The 18967-nt window shown below is 35.3% G+C and overlaps 1 protein-coding gene across 1 annotated transcript in view; it reads left to right on the forward strand.

The window, feature by feature from the left end:
- The window catches only part of IL1RAPL1 (interleukin 1 receptor accessory protein like 1), a 737124-nt gene that overhangs the window by 707357 nt on the left and 10800 nt on the right, over positions 1-18967 (forward strand). Inside the window, exon 9 of the mRNA XM_057538635.1 lies at positions 12350-12493. Within this exon, the coding sequence (XP_057394618.1) occupies positions 12350-12493 (144 nt within the window). The remainder of the gene's footprint in view (positions 1-12349; positions 12494-18967) is intronic.

Genomic DNA, 18967 nt, shown 5'->3' on the forward strand with positions numbered 1-18967 from the left:
GACTTGAAAACTCATTTATACTACTTCACCATTTCAAGGTAATGACTCACAACTGCTTGGGTGCATTTCTAATTCTCCCCAAGTGAACAAATACATCTATATTATTTAGCTATATCACTATCGAAACTAGCTAAAAGGAATACATTAAAGATATCACAACAAAATTCCGTATTGGCCATCGTCTTGTGCAGATTAATGTCAGTGGCAACTCAGTAGTCCCATAAAAGTTGATAATATTAAAATATATTTTCAACTTGCCACGTGGCATGTGGGATCTTAGATCCCTGACCAGGGATCAAACCCGCGTCCCCTACAGTAAAAGCATGGAGTCTTAACCACTGGTCGGCCAGGAAAGTCTGTCAACTTTTAACTATTCTCAGACCAGTTTAGCTTCCTTGTCTGTAAAACAATGCAATTAGACTAAAATTTGAAATTTGAAATCCATATTTTCTCTAAAATGGGATTATGTTTTAACCCACTCTTTCAGGGAATATTTGTAAACTGTTGGCAAAAAAACATGGTTATTATTTATATAGAGAAAAACTCCCTATTGGTGTTAAATAATTCCTGCTAGACTTGCCTGGCTGAACTAGGCATCTATAAATGATGATTGGGTAAACAGACAGGTGAATGAAAAATTAATTAGGCTAAAGAGTTTACCATAAGGGCTCTTAGCAAAACACAGATTATAAACCACCTTGGATAACTCTATTCCAAACTGTCCAGAGTAAAAGGCAAAATATAAGCTATTTTGAAGTGTTAGCATTTAAAACTATAGGTCACTTGCCCCTGTTAAGTTCACTTGAAACCTAATACACTAGAAAGAGATGCATTAAAAAAATTTTAACTGAAGTAGTAATAGTGGTTATCTCAGGGCAGTCTGATTCCACGTGACCTTTAATTTCTTTTTCTTATTGTTACATGATTTTCAAAATTTTTACAGTAAACATATTTTATAGAGTCAGGAAAAAAGGTGAGAAAAAAATAAATGTATTTTGATGCAGTCTCTGAAGAATTTTAAAATTCTTACAGGAAACCTACCATTAATCTGTTTGCTCTAAAATCAAGTTATTTCCACATTTTAAAAGTATGTTAAAATCTGTTTCCTTGAATGTATTCTTGCTTCCACTTTATATCTGTCTGTATTAGAAAACATTGCATGTTAGGGGACACGTTGACTTTTGCATTTTCTCAAACCACTGCTAATTTTCACACACCAAAAATCAATACATAGAGTGAGACAATAAGATAATGCCTTACTCTTTGTGAAGCAGGGCAGTATTACCGCTGTTTTGGTAAAAGAGAATTCATTATTGAGGACAGGCTTTTCATATATCCTGATGACACAGGCCACTAAAACATATGAGCCACCCACTTTATTCTCAACTTTGTCGTGGCTTAAGGAACTTTTTACTGTTCCCTTAGGAGGAATCAAGGAGTGGTAGTTTCTGCTATTGGTAGTTCCCAAAGCATGCCTATTCCTTCACAGAGTGTTGATGGGAGAAAAAGAAAAAACTTAAATGTTGATAAATTCTTGACTAGTATCTCTTTACAAAATGAGAAAGGAAGGCAAACTTACCACTATTTTCCTCAATATTTTTATGTTTTCAGAAAACAAAGAGTGATCAAAAAAGATTCAACAGGGATAAGAAATGGATTTTTCTGTTACGTCCTTTGAGGGAAATGATCCAGCATGCGGTTTGATTATTGTTTTTGCCTTAATAGTCTCTAGGTCTGTGGAATCACCAAGATTTTGAATGAAACTTGTCTCATGAGAGAAACAGCTTTTGCTGAACACGTTTTATTCTAATGCTTTCAATAATTATGAAATAAGTTAAAATCTTAAAGGGCGAAAATTATAATAATAACATAAAATTCTAAAGTTTATCAAAGCATCCCATTCTGTATATTGCAGTAACTCCGTTTTTACATATGTAAAATATTTTATAAATCGATTTTTAACAACTGAATATACTGACTATACTACAAATCATCATACGATTTTTTTAGAAGTGTTCAGTGTTTCTGTCAAGAGCATGGTTCCTTCTATTGGTTATCTAAGCAGTCCAGATGTTCTGGGTTCTTTGGCCAGTCCAAAGCATTCCCAGTGGAAGACCAAATTCTTTTAACTGTGACTATATATCCTCTGGTGGAGGATTGCTTTTAGGATAAACACTGCAGCCCTTAACAAAAAGGAGTAAAATGGCAATGCCACCTTCACTGTGACAATTTTCTCTCCAGAGACGTTTTGTAACATTCCATCTGTGACTGTCTATTTGTATGACATGTTGAAAAGGAAATTCCTAGTAGAGGTAAAACAAATACTTTTTCTTCTAAGAGGTTTTCTTTTAGGCATCAGTGAGGTTTGACACCTTTGTATACAATGGCCCTGTCTTCTAAGCTGGTCACCCGAGGCCCATTTAGTTGTTTATTATAGCAGTATCTTCCTTTGTCTGGCTTCTCCCCATCATGCTCAGTTGTATGAGATCTAAGATGAAGGAGACCCCATCTGAATACTTTGTATGTGTCTGTGTGTGCAAATACATAATTGTCTGTGTACAGCCCACATTATGGTCTTTGGATAGACCTATTTCAAACATTGCTTTCAGAATCCAAAGGGGAAATGTTTTCAGAGATAAAGCTCTGTCTGTGTTAGTAATACCACATGGTACATTTTGAAAATATATATCGATTTTCCACTAGGGAGAATCATTGTCCTATTTTTCTGACCTAATTTTAAGAAACCTGACTTAATTGATACCATGAATCCTTCAAACAAATATTTATTTTCAAGGTGCATGCTAGCTGCTTGGAAAAGGAAAAAAAAGATAAATATATTCTAGCTGAGAAATCAGAGCATGAATTTGCCTACCATCACCCATTACACCGTACACTTGCTTTCCCCGTACTCCACACCAAACTACTTGCCAAACTCCTTTGCAGCCACTGTCCTGTACTTAAGATCCCCCAACAGAGACACAAATACTCACACACACAAACACCCTGAGTGAGTTGCTCACCCGGTCCTTGGGTATTATTCTTATAGTAGAGCATTTCTTACACCCATATAAAAGGCCTAGCAGAGTGACACTTAGGTGCACAATAAATATTAACTCTTATTATTTTGTTTTTAAATATTTCCTTGCATGCCTGACTCTACAACTACACATCAGCTCCTTTAAGGCCAGGAGCATATTCCATCCATCATTTTATCACTAGAACTCAAAGCACTACACCTGGTACATTTAAGGCACTTATAAAACAAAAAGAAAGTGAATGAGTGAGTGAAAAGACAAAAATGAATAATAATATCAAAGATGTAAAACAATACTTTCCTCATTCTTTAAGTCTATAAAGACTATGTATGTTGTCATTGCATTTATGGATGAAAGAATCCTTTAAAATCTGTACTATGAAGTTGACCATTTTTCTATAGAAAGAAGTTTTATCATCAAACTAATAGACTGTGTATTAATAATTATACCCCATCAGTTGCTTGAACCTCATGACAGACACATTGTATGGAAAAATGGCTCACAGAGATATTCTCGTCATTTTAGAGTGGGAATGCACAAAAATCTAACTTTTCATTAGAAAAGTGCATTTGTTCTTAATCATCCAGTCATCCATTTATTCAAATATTCATTGAGCTCCTACTATGTGTCAGATAGTTTTCAAGGCACTTGAGATAGAATCAGTTAAAAAATATGAACAAAATAGACAAAAAAAATTTGCCCTGATGGAATTTAAATTCCAGTGGGAGGAGATAGACAATAGATAATAAATATATTAATAAGAAAATTAAATACTATGTTCTATAATAATAAATGCTATAGTGAAAAATAGAGAAAGGAAAGTGGATACAGCCACAGGTTTGTGACTTGGAATGAGTGGTCAGTGGACCGAGTTGCAAAAGTGTTCTATGAACAAAGACTTGAAGAAGCAAAATGGGAGGCCCTAAGGTAAAGCAATTGTTTATCATGTAAAACCATGAACAACACTTAGTGGTATAATGCAGTATGGTAAGTCATCAAAAAAGCTACAGAAAATACAGGTTCTAAGGAGACAAATTGCTTTTAGTTGGAAAAGCTTCACTGAAAGTACAGATCTTAGCCTTGCCTTGCAGGATTGGTAGGGTTTTGATAAATGGAAAGAAGTTCTAGGTTGGTACAGAATTGGGAAAACATATGTCAAATTCAGTTCACATTGGAGGGATAATTCCTGCTGGAGGTTAATCAGCTGCTTCAATTAAAGGAGTGAAGGACCTTGAATGCCAACACGAGGGGTTTGGACTTTTTCCCATGAGCAATGTAAATCAGCTAACAATTACTGAAGAAAATTACAAGATGAGGACATGTTTTTGGAAGATTAAACTGAAGGCTTTGCAAAGATTATAATAGAATAGCTGTGAATAACTTTAATCCAAAATAATCAACCCAAAATATTCTCTAATTACAATAACACTTGTAATATTGTGATCTTACCATGATTTCCATATGGCCTCTCCAACTAGATTCACCAATTATTAACATTTTGCCACATTTGCCTTATCTCTCTTCATCTAGTTAGGTAAATAAAAAGATAGAGCTACACTATGTATACAAACACATATTATTGCTGAACCACATGAGAGTAAATTGCAGACATCATGACTAAATTCTTCAACATGAATCTTCTAAAAACAAGGATATTTTCTGACAAGACCGGAGTATATTTATCAAATTTAGGAAAATCGAAAATGATAGAATGCTATTCACTAATATATAGTCTATATTCACATTTCAAAGGGTATTCCCATAATATCCTTTTACCACATTTTCCGTCCAGAATTATGCAATCCATTTAGTTGTCAAGTCTTTTTAATCTCTTTTAATCTGGGATTGTTCCTCAACCTTTCTTTGTCTTTCATGGCGTTGACATTTTCGAAGAATAGAAACCAGATTTTATTTTTTACTCCTTTTTAGGGTATTTACTTATATGTGGCTGGAATACTGCATAAATGATATTATGCCTTCTTAATGCATTACATCAGGAGGTACATGATGTCAATTTGTCCCATTACTGGTAATGGTAATTTTGGTCACTTCCTTAAGATGGTGTCCATTTCTCCCTTAATCATTAATAAATAATCAGTAGGGAGGTACTTTAAGACAGTAGGAATATCCTACCTCATCAATCTTTCACCCATTAACTTTAGCCTCTGTTGATAATTCTTGCCTGAGTCAATTATTATTAGGATGGTGGAAAAATGGTGATTTCTAACTCTATTATTCCTTCTATATTTGCCAGTTGGCATTCTGCCCTAAAGGAGAGCTTTCCTTTTTATTAATTTGTTTATAATTAATATAAACTCATGGATTCATGTTTTATTTGATTACCGTCATTACTTATTTTAAATTGTCTTTCAATACATGCCACTTGGAACTTCCCTGGTGGCGCAGTGGTTAAGACTCCGCACTCCCAACACAGGGGGCCCAGTTTCGATCCCTGGTCAGGGAACTAGATCCCACATGCATGCCACAACTAAGAGTTCGCATGCCACAACTAAGTATCCCATGTGCCGCAACTAGGAGCCCATGTGCCACAACTAGGGAGCCCCCGTGCCACAACTAAGGAGCCAGCGAGCCACAACTAAGGAGCCCGCCTGCCCCAACTAAGACCCAGTGCAGCCAAATAAAAAAAAAAAAATACATACCACTTATGAATATTCCCTACTTCATAGAAAAAAATATAAAACAAAACTTAGCACCCTTCCTATCTGGTTGGGGAGAGAAAAAAGACATTCCAAGGGTAGGCTCTAGCTAACTGTATAAAGAATGATGCATTTTTTCCATCTAGTCTTTCATTTAATTTTTTGTTTTAATAGTTTATTAATGTGTAACATTTCAGATCCAAGGGCTTGTGGGAGCTTAGTCTAACTAGACCCTAATCATGGGTCCCAGCCAAGACCATATTTGCATTCTTTTATTTTTTTTTGAATTTTATTTTATTTTTTTATACAGCAGGTTCTTATTAGTTATCCGTTTTATACATATTAGTGTATATATGTCAATCCCAATCTCCCAATTCATCACAACACCACCACCCTCCTCTGCCGCTTTTGCCCCTTGGTGTCCATACGTCTGTTCTCTACATCTGTGTCTTAATTTCTGCCCTGCAAACCAGGTCATCTGTACCATTTTTCTAGGTTCCACATATATGCGTTAATATACGGTATTTCTTTTTCTCTTTCTGACTTACTTCACTCTGTATGACAGTCTCTAGATTCATCCACCATATTTGCATTCTTAATTGACAGTAAGTTAAAGTTAATTTGATACTTTGGCTGAAAACCTGTTTCCAAAACTGCAAAATATACTACTTGGAAGGTAACCTTTTGCCCAAATGTTTGGTTGCACAGATCACGTTGTTAAATTCAGAGACCACTTTCATTTATTATTATTATTATTTATTATTAATATTATTATTATTATGTATACCTTTTCTTGTTCCCAAAAGCACTTTTGCAAGAGCAAAACTACTATCTTTACATACCAGTTTATACCTTCTGAAAACATTTTCTTGCTATTATGTGAATAGCAATTCAGCTTCTTAATGTGTTACCAAAAAAAACCATTATAACTGCTTCTAAATTGCATTGATGTATTGTAGAATTGAGTTGAATATCTTTGTAGGCTGAGCATAATTATCCTCCTGCCAGGAACAAATAAGTTATACTGCTCCAGAGAAATAAATATGCATATGAATTTATGTGGATGGATAAATCCTTATAAAGTTTAGCTCTTTGTAACACAGTGAGAGAAGAAGAAATGTACTTGGTGACGCTAATGAATAAACTGGGATCATTATATTATCTATCATGCATTTCCCCCACAAACTTGCATTTTACTGCATATAAATCAGGGCAGAGCATTTCAAAGGACTTTATATAATGAATGAGGCAATTTTAGGATGAACTATATAAGAATAAGCCACCTAAAGTCTTCAGTTATACTTTAAACAAGATTATATATATAAATATAGACAGAGATACAAAATGAATACTCCAAGTGAAGAGTTCAAAATTACATATAGGGACTTCCCTGGTGGTCCAGCGGTTAAGTTTTTGCGCTCCCAATGCAGGGGGACCAGGTTTGATCCCTGGTCAGGGAACTAGATCCCACGTGCCACAACTAAAAGATTCCGCCTGCCGCAACTAAGACCTGGTGCAGCGAAATTAATAAATAAATAAATAATTTTTTAAAAAACACAATTACATATAAACTTTGATTTAACTCTGTTAACATCTTTACCTCTTCAAAGATACCTAGCAGAAAAAGTTTGCAAACAATAACACTAAGTACAAGCCAATTAAAAAAAAAACAGGATTCCAAACTATACTAGGTAATTGCAGCAAGATTAGTGTAAACCAAATGCATTTATTATTTGCAGTGTAATCCAATATACTAGGGGATGGCATGCGCTTTATTTTAATTAGCTGTTTCTTTTAAAGGGTTGCTTGGTCCAACTGTCTTGATAAGAAAAAATTGTAGTCATTGCTCAAAATGCTTGTAGCAAATCTAGTTTTAAATTGAAGCAATTTATTCCGAAAGCAGTCTACTACTGCAGCAATAATCAATGTGTTTTCCCTTAGCCATACTGGAGCTTTCCACGGACTATTGTTAATTGCCTGTTACTAAATGACTGCTTGTGCCCTTAAATGTAACTCTTTGGTACTTGTTCATTTGTTGTGTTTAACCAAATGCCGGTTTCCCTTAGGTTTTCCCTAGCGATTTTGCTTTACAATTTTCAGTATTCAGTCTCAGTCCCTTAAAGGGGGCAGAGTCTATCATTTTAACAAAATAACACAAAGGCTAAACAGATTTTTAAAGGTTTGCACTTTCTCTTTCCATCCTCTGATGTTGAATTGTGCTGAAATGGAATCTTTTTATCTTTTAAATGCTGCCACTCCAGGCAGCTTGAACTTGAGCTGAAAAGCAGATCCCATTTCAAAAGGAAATGACATTTGCTGGGGCAACACCATTCACATTGTAATGTAAAGATAAAATACAGCAGTGAGCCCCAATCATTTCTTTTAACAGTAACAGAATTTAACCCCTAGTAATTTTGTCCTGACCTAATGTATAAGCAATAATGGCTGGCACTCAAATTAATGAATGTGTCCAGCTTGGAGCAAAAGAATGTGGAAACTGAATCTAATACACCATTTTCTTTGGGAGAATTTACACATGCTATATAAACCAATGGAAAAAACTTCAATGGAAAAAATTTTAACCTGCACACATTTATAATATGAAGGCAGGTGTATTAGTCTTTACGCTATAAAAATAACGTAGTAACTGAGGAGCAAGCACTATTGTGTGGACTGTGGGGAAGGACACATTTCTCTTCCGACTTACAAGTTTGTTATAAGCACACCGTGCTTCTCCATGTAATACTATAGAGGTTTCTGGGGGAAATCTGAGATACTGTCAAGATCTCAGGATAAGTTAGCTCTTTGTAAATGCTGTTTCTTGGTCTAGTTTTGGGTATCCTTAGTATTAAGAAAATGACAATCATATGGCTCAGAAGAATTTTTCTAGCTTTATTGCTCACACTCTAGGTATATGTAAGTTTTCATATGTTTGTACCTTAAAGGAGGTATTCATGTGACACAAGACCATTTCTGTAATTCCTAAGCCTCATCAACCCTGCTCTCTTTTTCTCATTACATTTTAGACAGTATTATTGGTTAGCCTAATAAATAGTGTATTCAAGGTAGTATATACAGTTTTTTGAGTGGCTCATTACATCTAGCAATGGGAATAATTCACATTTGGGCAACTACTCTGAAAACAAAAAAGACTTACTGTCATAAAATTTTTCTCTTACACATATTCAGTTTTTAGAAGTTAAAAAAAATGTGTGTAGAGACCAGTGTTACAAATACCATTTGAAGAAAATGAGAATTCTGCTTACTGGATTAATAGAATTATATTTCAGGCATAGTTTTTGATTGTTCTAAAAGCTATTCAACGAGATATGGGTGTGTAAGGCATGCTAGATGCCCAGGCCCAGTGCCATGGTTCCAGAATCAAAGGATGTGCTTAGGGGCACCATGAAAGAACCATTCTCTGCCTGGGCACTTATCTAGAGCAAAGCAGCTGTCCTGACTCCCAGCTTTCCTTACAGCTTCTTCCCACATAGCCCTTGGGTTAGAACTTATAATGACTGTTTTTTAAAAAAAAAAAGTCAAATTTTTAAAGAATTGAAGTACAATTAACATAAGATAAAACACATAGATCCTAAGTGTTTATAGCTCAATGAGTTTTGACAAAAGTATATATCAATACTTGTACCTACACCTGAAAAAAGACACAGGTTTTTTCTTTGTTTGTTTTTTTACCCCATTATGTTCCCTCTTGCCCCTTCCCAATAAAATTTCCCATCACCCATCCACAAAGCATCCATTTTGTGATTTCTATCCCTGAGGTTTATTTTGGCCTGCTCTTGGACTTCATTTAAATAGAATTATACGGAACGTATTACTTTGTGTCTGACCTTCTTCACCTAACATAATTTTGTGAGATTAATGCATGTTGCAGTAGTTCATTCTTTTTACTGCTGAGTATATTATATCACACGGACACACAACAGTTTGTTCATCATATCCTGTTAATGAACATTTGGGTTGTTTACAGTTGTGGTTACTATGAATAAGACTACTCTGAACATTCTTGTACAAGTCTTCTCGTAGACATGTGCTTATATTTCCTTTGGGTAAATACTTAGGAGTATAACTGCTGTTCATAGGGTAGATTCATATTTAACTTTATTAGCAGCTACTCAAAATTTTCTAATATAGTAGTACCATTGGGCACTTCCGCTAGCAGTGTTTGAGAGTAGAAGTTAAGCATTCTCCATTATTTTTTTATTTCTTTTCTCACACAACAAATTTCAGAGTGATGAATTCCAAGTGTGTAATACATTATATTAGAAAACAGAATGAATATTAAAAGGAGCCACAGTCCAATATATACACGACCAAACATAAAATAGAGAGCCAGTGGGAAGCAGCCGCATAGCACAGGGAGATCAGTTCGGTGCTTTGTGACCACCTAGAGGGGTGGGATAGGGAGGGTGGGGGAGGGAGGGAGACGCAAGAGGGAAGAGATATGGGGATATATGTATATGTATAGCTGATTCACTTTGTTGTGGGGCAGAAGCTAACACACCATTGTAAAGCAATTATACTCCAATAAAGATGTTAAAAAAAAAGTAGCCATAGTCCAAATGCTTCTCTCTCCCATTATACCCAGTGTAATTTAAATCAGATTTTTTCTGGTATATACATTAGCCTATGGGCATAAGTTAGAGTTTTATACAGGCTTCTATGTGTGGTGGAGTTTCACTGATATCCTGAGAGAACAAGACTCAATGTACCCCACAGACTTATCTACCCACTAATCTTTTCTGTTCACATAGTAGTGGGAAAACATTATACTAAATTGGATTTTGTATTTTATTCCTGATACTTTTGTAGTACTATCTTGTGTAGTCCCTCACAAGATTCAGCAGATAAAGCTGTCTGATATTTACAAATAAAAAATATATAAATTTCCTTGAGGTACTTTTTAGTATTTCACACTTCGTATTAATTCACTTAGACTCTAAAAGATTTAATAACTCACTTTATTTTTTCTTTCTTAAATTCATAAAGTCCAATCACTTTTTATAAGTTTTTCTTCTGTGTCCTATTTAATTTTAATAAGAGCAGAAAAATACACTTGATGAAACAGTAGTTTATATGTTTTTTTTTATTAAACTGTTGAATTAGAAATGAAGGACTAGATAATGAGAAATATGGCTGAGGTTTTTTTTTTTTTTCTGTTATCATCACAGGAAAAGTGACATCACATGCAAACACACACACACACACAAACATGTCCTTGTGAGAAAATGATGGCCATACTTTTCAGATTATTTATCAGATACTACATTGCACCCATGATGATTTCACCCTATTTGTAAGATCTCAGGAGTGATCTTGTAACCCAAGAGTAGTTGTCACTGCAAAACCATAGATTATTTTAAAGTTTTCAGTCTAAAACTACACTGACTATGTTACAAAATTAGATAACCCATTAGTGGATTGTAAATTACAGGATCAAAAATACCATTATTTTAGAGCCATAATTTCAGGAATATTTATCTTTAACGGTAATTAAGGAAACTAGTATTTTTCAAGGTAGTTGTCAACTGCAGGGAACAATGGATACCCATCAATAACATTTGGACTATGATGATCAAGGTCAACATGCATAAATAGGCAGTTAAAGTGAGTTTCAAAATCTGTGCATTCTGGCTTAATGTTTAAATACCAGTATCATTGAATTTGTTACAATGTTCGTGAGCTCTAAAGGAGAAAAAAAGAAGTGAATATTTTATCCCTTAAATTTTTTGATCATTTTTTATGCAATATAGACATTCAATAGGAATAAGAGAACTTGTATACAGTGAATGGCAGGAAAATTACTCTTTTGGATAGAATATAGTGACATACCAAGTAAAAGTGGAAAGAAAGGATAAGAAAAAAATTTTTTGAGTAGCTTAGTGAAAGGAAAATACTACCAACATAGTCTGGTGTGACATCCACTAGAGAGCCTATTTCTTGAGCCCAAGTTAGCACTCAGCCTCCAAGACCGTGGTCAGCCACATTGGCACCACTCTATTCAGAAAGCTACAGGACGAGTGGTTATTGCTTCTGACAGGAGCCAGCAGACAGTATTCATTAGGTGGTCCACCCAACACTCTATGCGACAGTCCACACTGCCCTTCAGGAACTGTGCTGTTTGACCCCTCATCTCTTCTCAGCCCCAACCCCCAGGTGACAGCTCAGATGGGAAGGATCAAGATTCATATTGGGTGAGTTCAGAAACCGTCCTGGCTTAAAAGCTTCATATCCACGGGAACCGATATTTCTTTTATCAACTCCATGAGCATAGCTTACAGGATTCCCACAAGGGATGGGTTTATATGTAAGAGTTACTTGCACTCCAGCAAGCCCAAAATTATAGTTTCCAATCAGGTATTTATCATTCTCTCAGTCCAAATGCAATCTACCAATATAGGTTCATTTTTACCATAAGCAATGTTGCTTAGAAACACAGTTACCACATACTACCTTATCTGGTTACCAAGGAAACAGCTAGAAAGTTATCAAAAGATCAAATTCTCAGGCAGAAAGGGAAGGGGTTGTGTTAATCCATTACCTACATCTGATCTCATCCACAAAACTGTGAAATCAAGTTGAATTTATGATTTTGTATGTGAATATGGTATAATTCCCTCTTGTAATTTTTTTTTCTAGAGCTGATGTATACAGTTGAACTTGCTGGAGGGCTTGGTGCTATCCTTCTGCTGCTTGTTTGTTTGGTGACCATCTACAAGTGTTACAAGATAGAAATCATGCTCTTCTATAGGAATCATTTTGGGGCTGAGGAGCTGGATGGAGGTAAGATGAGTTCCCTCTTTTAATGTTCTTTCTGAATATTCTGTTTCCTGCTTTTGTTTTTTGAGGGGAAGAAAAGTTACCTGAATAACCATTTGCAGCAGCTCTCACAGTCTTTCAGTGTTCAGTTTGTAAATTCATCTTTTACATGGAACTATATGTGTGATGCTTTGCAGCCAGTAGGTATTTTCCTCTGAAAATTGTGAAGCAACACCTACTCTTTTTAGAATGGTATTCCAAACAGCACTTGCGAATTACAAACGCTGATTAGAGTGTTATCAGAGTGTTCATTTTCTCTCACCTTGTAATCAGTACTGAAAGTCCAGCTTTACTTCTATGCAGGTAAGGAGTGTCTCTTTTAATTGTGTTCCCTGGCCCAATAGTTTGAAGTGAATCTCAATTTGTTCCTTGTTTAGACTGGTCAGTTATAATAAACAGTACCAAATATTTTAGAAATCATCCAGCAGTCTTTTCAATCCTGTTTATTTAGCTGTATTTAGACAGGCTAATTTTTATTCCAAGTGGGGACCAACAGATAGGAAAGTGTACAAGCAAGTTGTTTTCATAATAATAAATCTAATACTTTTACTCAAATCGGATAAGTAAATATTGTTTTTGTAGAAATCATAATTATTATTTGCCTCTGGTCAGTCATGAATATGTGTACAATCTAAGAAGAATTTGGAGTCCTTAAAATTGAGCTCCATAAACCGCCCATGAGAGGACTAAAGTTTTTTTTCCCTTTTTTGGTCATTTGAAAGTGATTCATGTATAAGATAGACTTGCAATATAGGAAGCATATGTGAAGTGACAATAAATTGTACAGATGGTCAAGGTTTCTTATCTTTTTTGTAATCTCTTTTTATTGACTATCCATTTTTCACTAATTGGTACAAAGGAAAATAAAGCAATTGCCCATGCTACCACATTTCCAGGGGCCTCTGGAATAAATCACAGGTAGAACTGTAGTTTGTCAGACTTGTGAAGAAGAGCAATTTATTCAGCATCCCTAACACTCCTCTCTTTTTAACCTTCTCCCCTTCCCATCAGGGTGAAGTCTGTGCTGCAGCAAAGCTGTTTGTTGGTTGGTTTTTTTTTTTCATTTTAAAGTACTGATTAGCCTATTTATTCTTTGTTTCTAACTTTCTTGCCTGTTCATACAAATTATTAAATTGTTCAGTACTGCTTCAAAGAGATATGAGAAAATTGCCAATGTCAGAGTCGTTGTTGAATGAGAACCAAGCAAAGTGCTAGGCATTCTTAAAATCATTTTTGCTAAGCCTCAAAAAAAAAAATCTAAGGTCAATGTTATAATCTCCACTTTACTGATAAAGCAACTGAGGCTCCCAGTGGTTAAATAACTTACTAAAGAAGATAACACTAGTATTATTGTAAGTGGCCAAGATGGGATTTGAATACAGATCTATTTACAAAGCCTTTATTTTATTGAACACTGAGCCCCTATTGTTTTTAGCTTTTTAAAACTTTGGTGTGTTCAATATAACCTAAAGATCTGCTGTTGCTTGCACAGTTAGCATAGTAGAAGATATTTGAAAAAGCAGATTACCTAAACAAGTCTCACTTTATCTATTTTGAACATATTTTATGTTCTGAATGATATGAATGATTTCACCAAAACTATCAATTTCCAGTATAATTTTTTGTCATGTTCTGAATGGTAGAAGATTCTGAAGAGTTTAGATGCCTCTAAACCTTAGTCTCATCCCCTTAGATCCTTCTACACATGCTATTATGGTTGAATAAATATCTACTCTTCCATTGTTGAAAAATTTCTCTGACATCATCAAATCCCCATTCTTCCTAGCTCTCCCACAAGTCCTTTCTTTTTCCAAAGAAGAGATAATTGTTAAGAGACCCCAAACTTTTCATATTCTTGACTTGGCTTCAAAAACTGTAATTTGAAAGTCAAAGTTGATCGGTCTTCTTTATTCTTGGCTACCATGTTATCTCCCCTGAAAAGGGAATACATAAAGTGCTCTTGGAAGGAGAGGCAAAGAGTGTGAAGAAAAAGAGGGAAAGAAAGTTTACCTCATAGTTTGAAGTAATGTCAGAACTGTGGTGATTGATAATAACAGATTCACTGACTATTTATTGAATATGTATTAAATGACAAGGGCTGTGTTGGCTATTTTATTGATAGAGAGTTATACAACCAGGAAGACAGAGTTCAAACCGAGGTCTAAATGACTCCAAATCCCCCAAATTTCCATCACTGTATCAGACTAGGAGATGGACTATTTGGCATCTGGACACATTTAGTCAGTTCCTTTCAAGTCATTGCAATAGGCATTACCTGACTGTATCAGTTCTATATCAAAAGGATTCTCTTTTTCCAAGATGGAACATATTGATGCTTTGCTCTGTTAGTTTGTTCACATCATTCCTTGTTCCCCTCTACACAGCCTTACATTTTATTGTTTCCCCTAGACTCAGGCCTTAACACTTGTCTTCTAATTCTGCAGCACCACCTTTTTGGATCACATGTACAACCCTGTCTACACTTGCATTTGTGTACAAATGACTCCTAAATCTAAAGGTCCTTCTCCCAGTTCTCTTGTTTTATTATCATTTTTTTCTCTGCTAACCTGTTGGTTTTCTCCACTATGATAGGTCCCAACCCCAGCTTTTGAGTCACGCACCCCCCACACTCATCTCTTATCATCCTCCATTTTACGTCTCAGTTCTTTGTATCATCCTCTACCTCATTTGCTTCACTTCCTCCTCATGTGCCATTTCCAATTAGTTTTCATGGTCAGTTAATTGTACCTCTTGAAAATAGACTATTCCTTCAGTCTTCATTGCAAATGCCTTGTGCAAACCTCCTACACCACCTTCTTAGCCTTTTTCTGTTCCCCTCCATTTGATCCTCCACACTCGGCCAGACTTCTCTTTCTAAGTACAAATTTACTGTGATTCTCTGAAAAAAAAAAAAAAAAAAAAAAAAAAAGCATGCCTCTATGTTGCCTGCCAGAACAGAAAGTTTTCTTAGCTAAGAAAGCAACTGCCGTAACAGGGTGACCCAACTTACATTTATAGCCTGGCCACCCCCGTGGAATCTGGTCATGCATCGTTCCAGTTAAAACGAGGTGCTGGTCTTTGGACAAACACAGCTATTGAGGATGGACCAAGACAATGCAGTTACACATAATTCTCAGGTCCCTTTGAGAAATGAGGTAACCATAATGGTTAGGGGTAGGAGAAGGTAAATTACTCCTCTACCACCTTGATTCCACAAAATAGTGAAAGAAAATTTGGACAAATTCTACTGCATATACATTTATTAATAAACAATCATTTAACCTATCCTATAAACTTGAAGAAGTCCCAGCTCTGTGTCATGTGAGTGTGTGTGTGTGTGTGTGTGTCTGTGTGTGAGTTCCCAAAAAACCTTGCCCCTGAGGCAAATGTGACAATGCCAGTGGCAAGATTAGGCTAACCATCTAAAGACACCTAAGAATATTCTTCATTAACTGGGTAGTGATACAGAAAAATGTCATGCTATTAAATGAAAAGCAGAAAACAAAAAGATTTGTATACTATGATCATCAGCTTTGCACATACCTATGTCTCCATGTAGATAAGAACTGAAAGATAATATTTAAACATGAAAACAGCATTGTAGGGTGTTATGATTCGAGACGTTTATACTTATATTTTTTAAAAAATTTCTCTAATATTTACCATCTTTTCTATTACATGTAACTTTTTACATTCTTTCTGAAATAAATTTGAATTTATGAAAAAAATATTCTTCATCAGGGCACAGGACCATTTGGAATCAAGCCTGGAACAGTTTCCCTAAGGAGGCAGGCCACTGACCCCACTAGATACTTGAGGGGTGGGATGTGTCTCTAAATGATGTTATGTTATGCATATGTCTTTTTTTAATTGAAGAATAATTGATTTACAATGTTGTGTTAGTTTCAGGTATACAGCAAAGTGATTCAGTTATAAATAAATAAATAAATAAAATTCTTTTTCAGATTCTTTTCCCTTATAGGTTATTACAAAATATTGAGTATAGTTCCCTGTGCTATATAGTAAATCCATGTTGTGTATTTATTTTATACATAGTAGTGTGTATATGTAAATCCCAAACTCCTAATTTATTCCTCCCCCCCTTTACTCTTTGGTAACCATGAGTTTGTTTTCTGTGTCTGTGGCTCTATTTCTGTTTTGTAATTAAGTTCATTTGTATCATTTTTTTAGATTCCACATATAAGCGGTATCATATGATATTTGTCTTTTTCTGTCTTACTTCATTTAGTATGCTAATCTCTAGGTCCATCCATGTTGCTGCAAATGGCATTATTTCGTTCTTTTTTATGGCTGAGTAATATTCCTCTGTGTGTGTGTGTGTGTGTGTGTGTGTGTGTGTATGCCACATCTTCCTTATCCATTTATCTGTCAATGGACATTTAGGTTGCTTCCATGTGATGGCTATTGTAAATAGTGCTGCAGTGAAAATTGGGGTGCATGTATCTTTTTGAATTAGAGTTTTCTCTGGATATATGCCCAGGAGTGGGATTGCTGGATTATATGGCAACTCTGTATTTAGTTTTTTAAAGAACCTCCATAGTGTTCTCTATATAGCTGTACTACATTCCCACCAACAGTGTAAGATGGTTCCTTTTTCTCCACACCCTCTCTAGCATTTATTATTTGTAGAATTTTTGATGATGGCCATTCTGACTGATGGGAGGTGGTACCTCATAGTTTTGGTTTGCATTTCTCTAATAATTAGTGATGTTGAGCACTTTTTCATGTGCCTTTTGGCCATCTGCATGTCTTCTTTGAAGAAATGTCTATTTACATCTTCTGCCCATTTTTGGATTGGGTTGTTTTTTTGATAATGAGCTCTATGAGCTGTTTGTATATTTTGGAAATTAATCCCTTGTCGGCTACATCATTTGCAAATATTTTCTCCCATTCTGTAGGTTGTCTTTTCGTTTTATTTATGATTTCCTTTGCATATGTCTTGAGTAGCACTGATTTCAACATGGAGGGTCCATTTCCAAGATCCACTATACTTAGTAAAAAGCCACTAATTTTAGCAATGAAACTTTATTTCTAACATCCATTGTGGTAATTAATGAAGCATCTACTTTTGATCAGAAATAAAGATAGTTGAAGTGTTTGTAGTGACTCTAGAGTGTTGCCTTATTCTAATTAAATGCTAGCTGACCATCCTCATAAAGGCAACCTACTGTCTCTAGAGCTGAACATACACTAACATAATATCCCACCATCTTTACTGGAATAATTACAAAAAAAAATACACTTATCACAACAACCAGAATCCTTTGCCCCTCCATGCCTCTGACTGGGGTTTCCCTTCCACTTTTGTTTAAATGCTTATATAAAGGTAGTCCTTTCTTCCTTCCTTCCTTCCTTCCTTCATATCTTCCTTCCTTCCTTCTTTCCTGTCTCTTCTCCCTCCCTTCTCTTTCTCTCTCTCATATACAATTCATATTTCCCCCTAACTTACAAAGATTCCCCTCATAATCCCAAGGTCTAGTTATTTTCTCCTTCATCTTTACTAAAATGGTACTTCAGGCACATCATTTTTGCAGCCCTTTTCACCTTGAGTAATTAGCACTTACTAGTGAATACTTACAACTTGTAGAGCATTATGAATTCAAGATTCCTTATCACATTTATTTATTTATGGGAGCAGAGGGCTCAGAGACAAAGTCATGAAGGAAAAAATTATTCCAAAATTTTGCAAGGATGTCTAGATTTTAGAATTGGCTCTACAAATAAAAAATATAACAAATATTTAAAGAAAAAACAAGGTTATAATGTTATGGGTAGTCTATTAATAAAAGAAAACAGCAAACAGTAGCTCTCTTGCATTGATGATTATATTGGTAGATATCAGTAAGGTACTGCATAAATTTTCATTAGGGAGTAACTTATGGGAATAGGCTTAAGACTCCATTTTGTGGGGAAGATCTACTGCTAGACAGGGTGAATCTACTTTATGTTTGTTTGTCTCAGAGTGCAAACTGTTTTGGTTTTGTTTTTATCCCCCATGTATGGGGTTTGAGGGATGTGCTTATTCATAATGATGGCAGGGCAAGCTTATAAGAACACTATAATCACTATTTTATTCAAAAGGTGAAGAGAGAGATCTCTCCTAGTTCTACTTTGGGAGCTATTACAGGTATTGGACGAAATGAGTTAGAGCGATCTTTTGTAATCTCCACCCGCTGATCCTGGGAAATGTGAAGAGCTGTTCCATTTCAAGCATATGAAATAAATTGGTATCTATGCAATCTTAGGTCGTAGGATTTATTTTCCTTTCTTCTTCAATTGTAAGGTTACTGTTAATAGTGTCAGGAATTATTGTCCTCATGTCTATCAGTCAAGCACAGTGCTTCTGTAAAATCATTTAGAAACACTATCTGGTTTTTCATTTGTTTTAGGGTATTTTTTGGTGGTGGTGATTAGATA

Source organism: Balaenoptera acutorostrata, chromosome X (assembly GCF_949987535.1).
Source record: "Balaenoptera acutorostrata chromosome X, mBalAcu1.1, whole genome shotgun sequence".
NCBI classification, from domain to species: Eukaryota; Metazoa; Chordata; class Mammalia; order Artiodactyla; family Balaenopteridae; genus Balaenoptera; species Balaenoptera acutorostrata.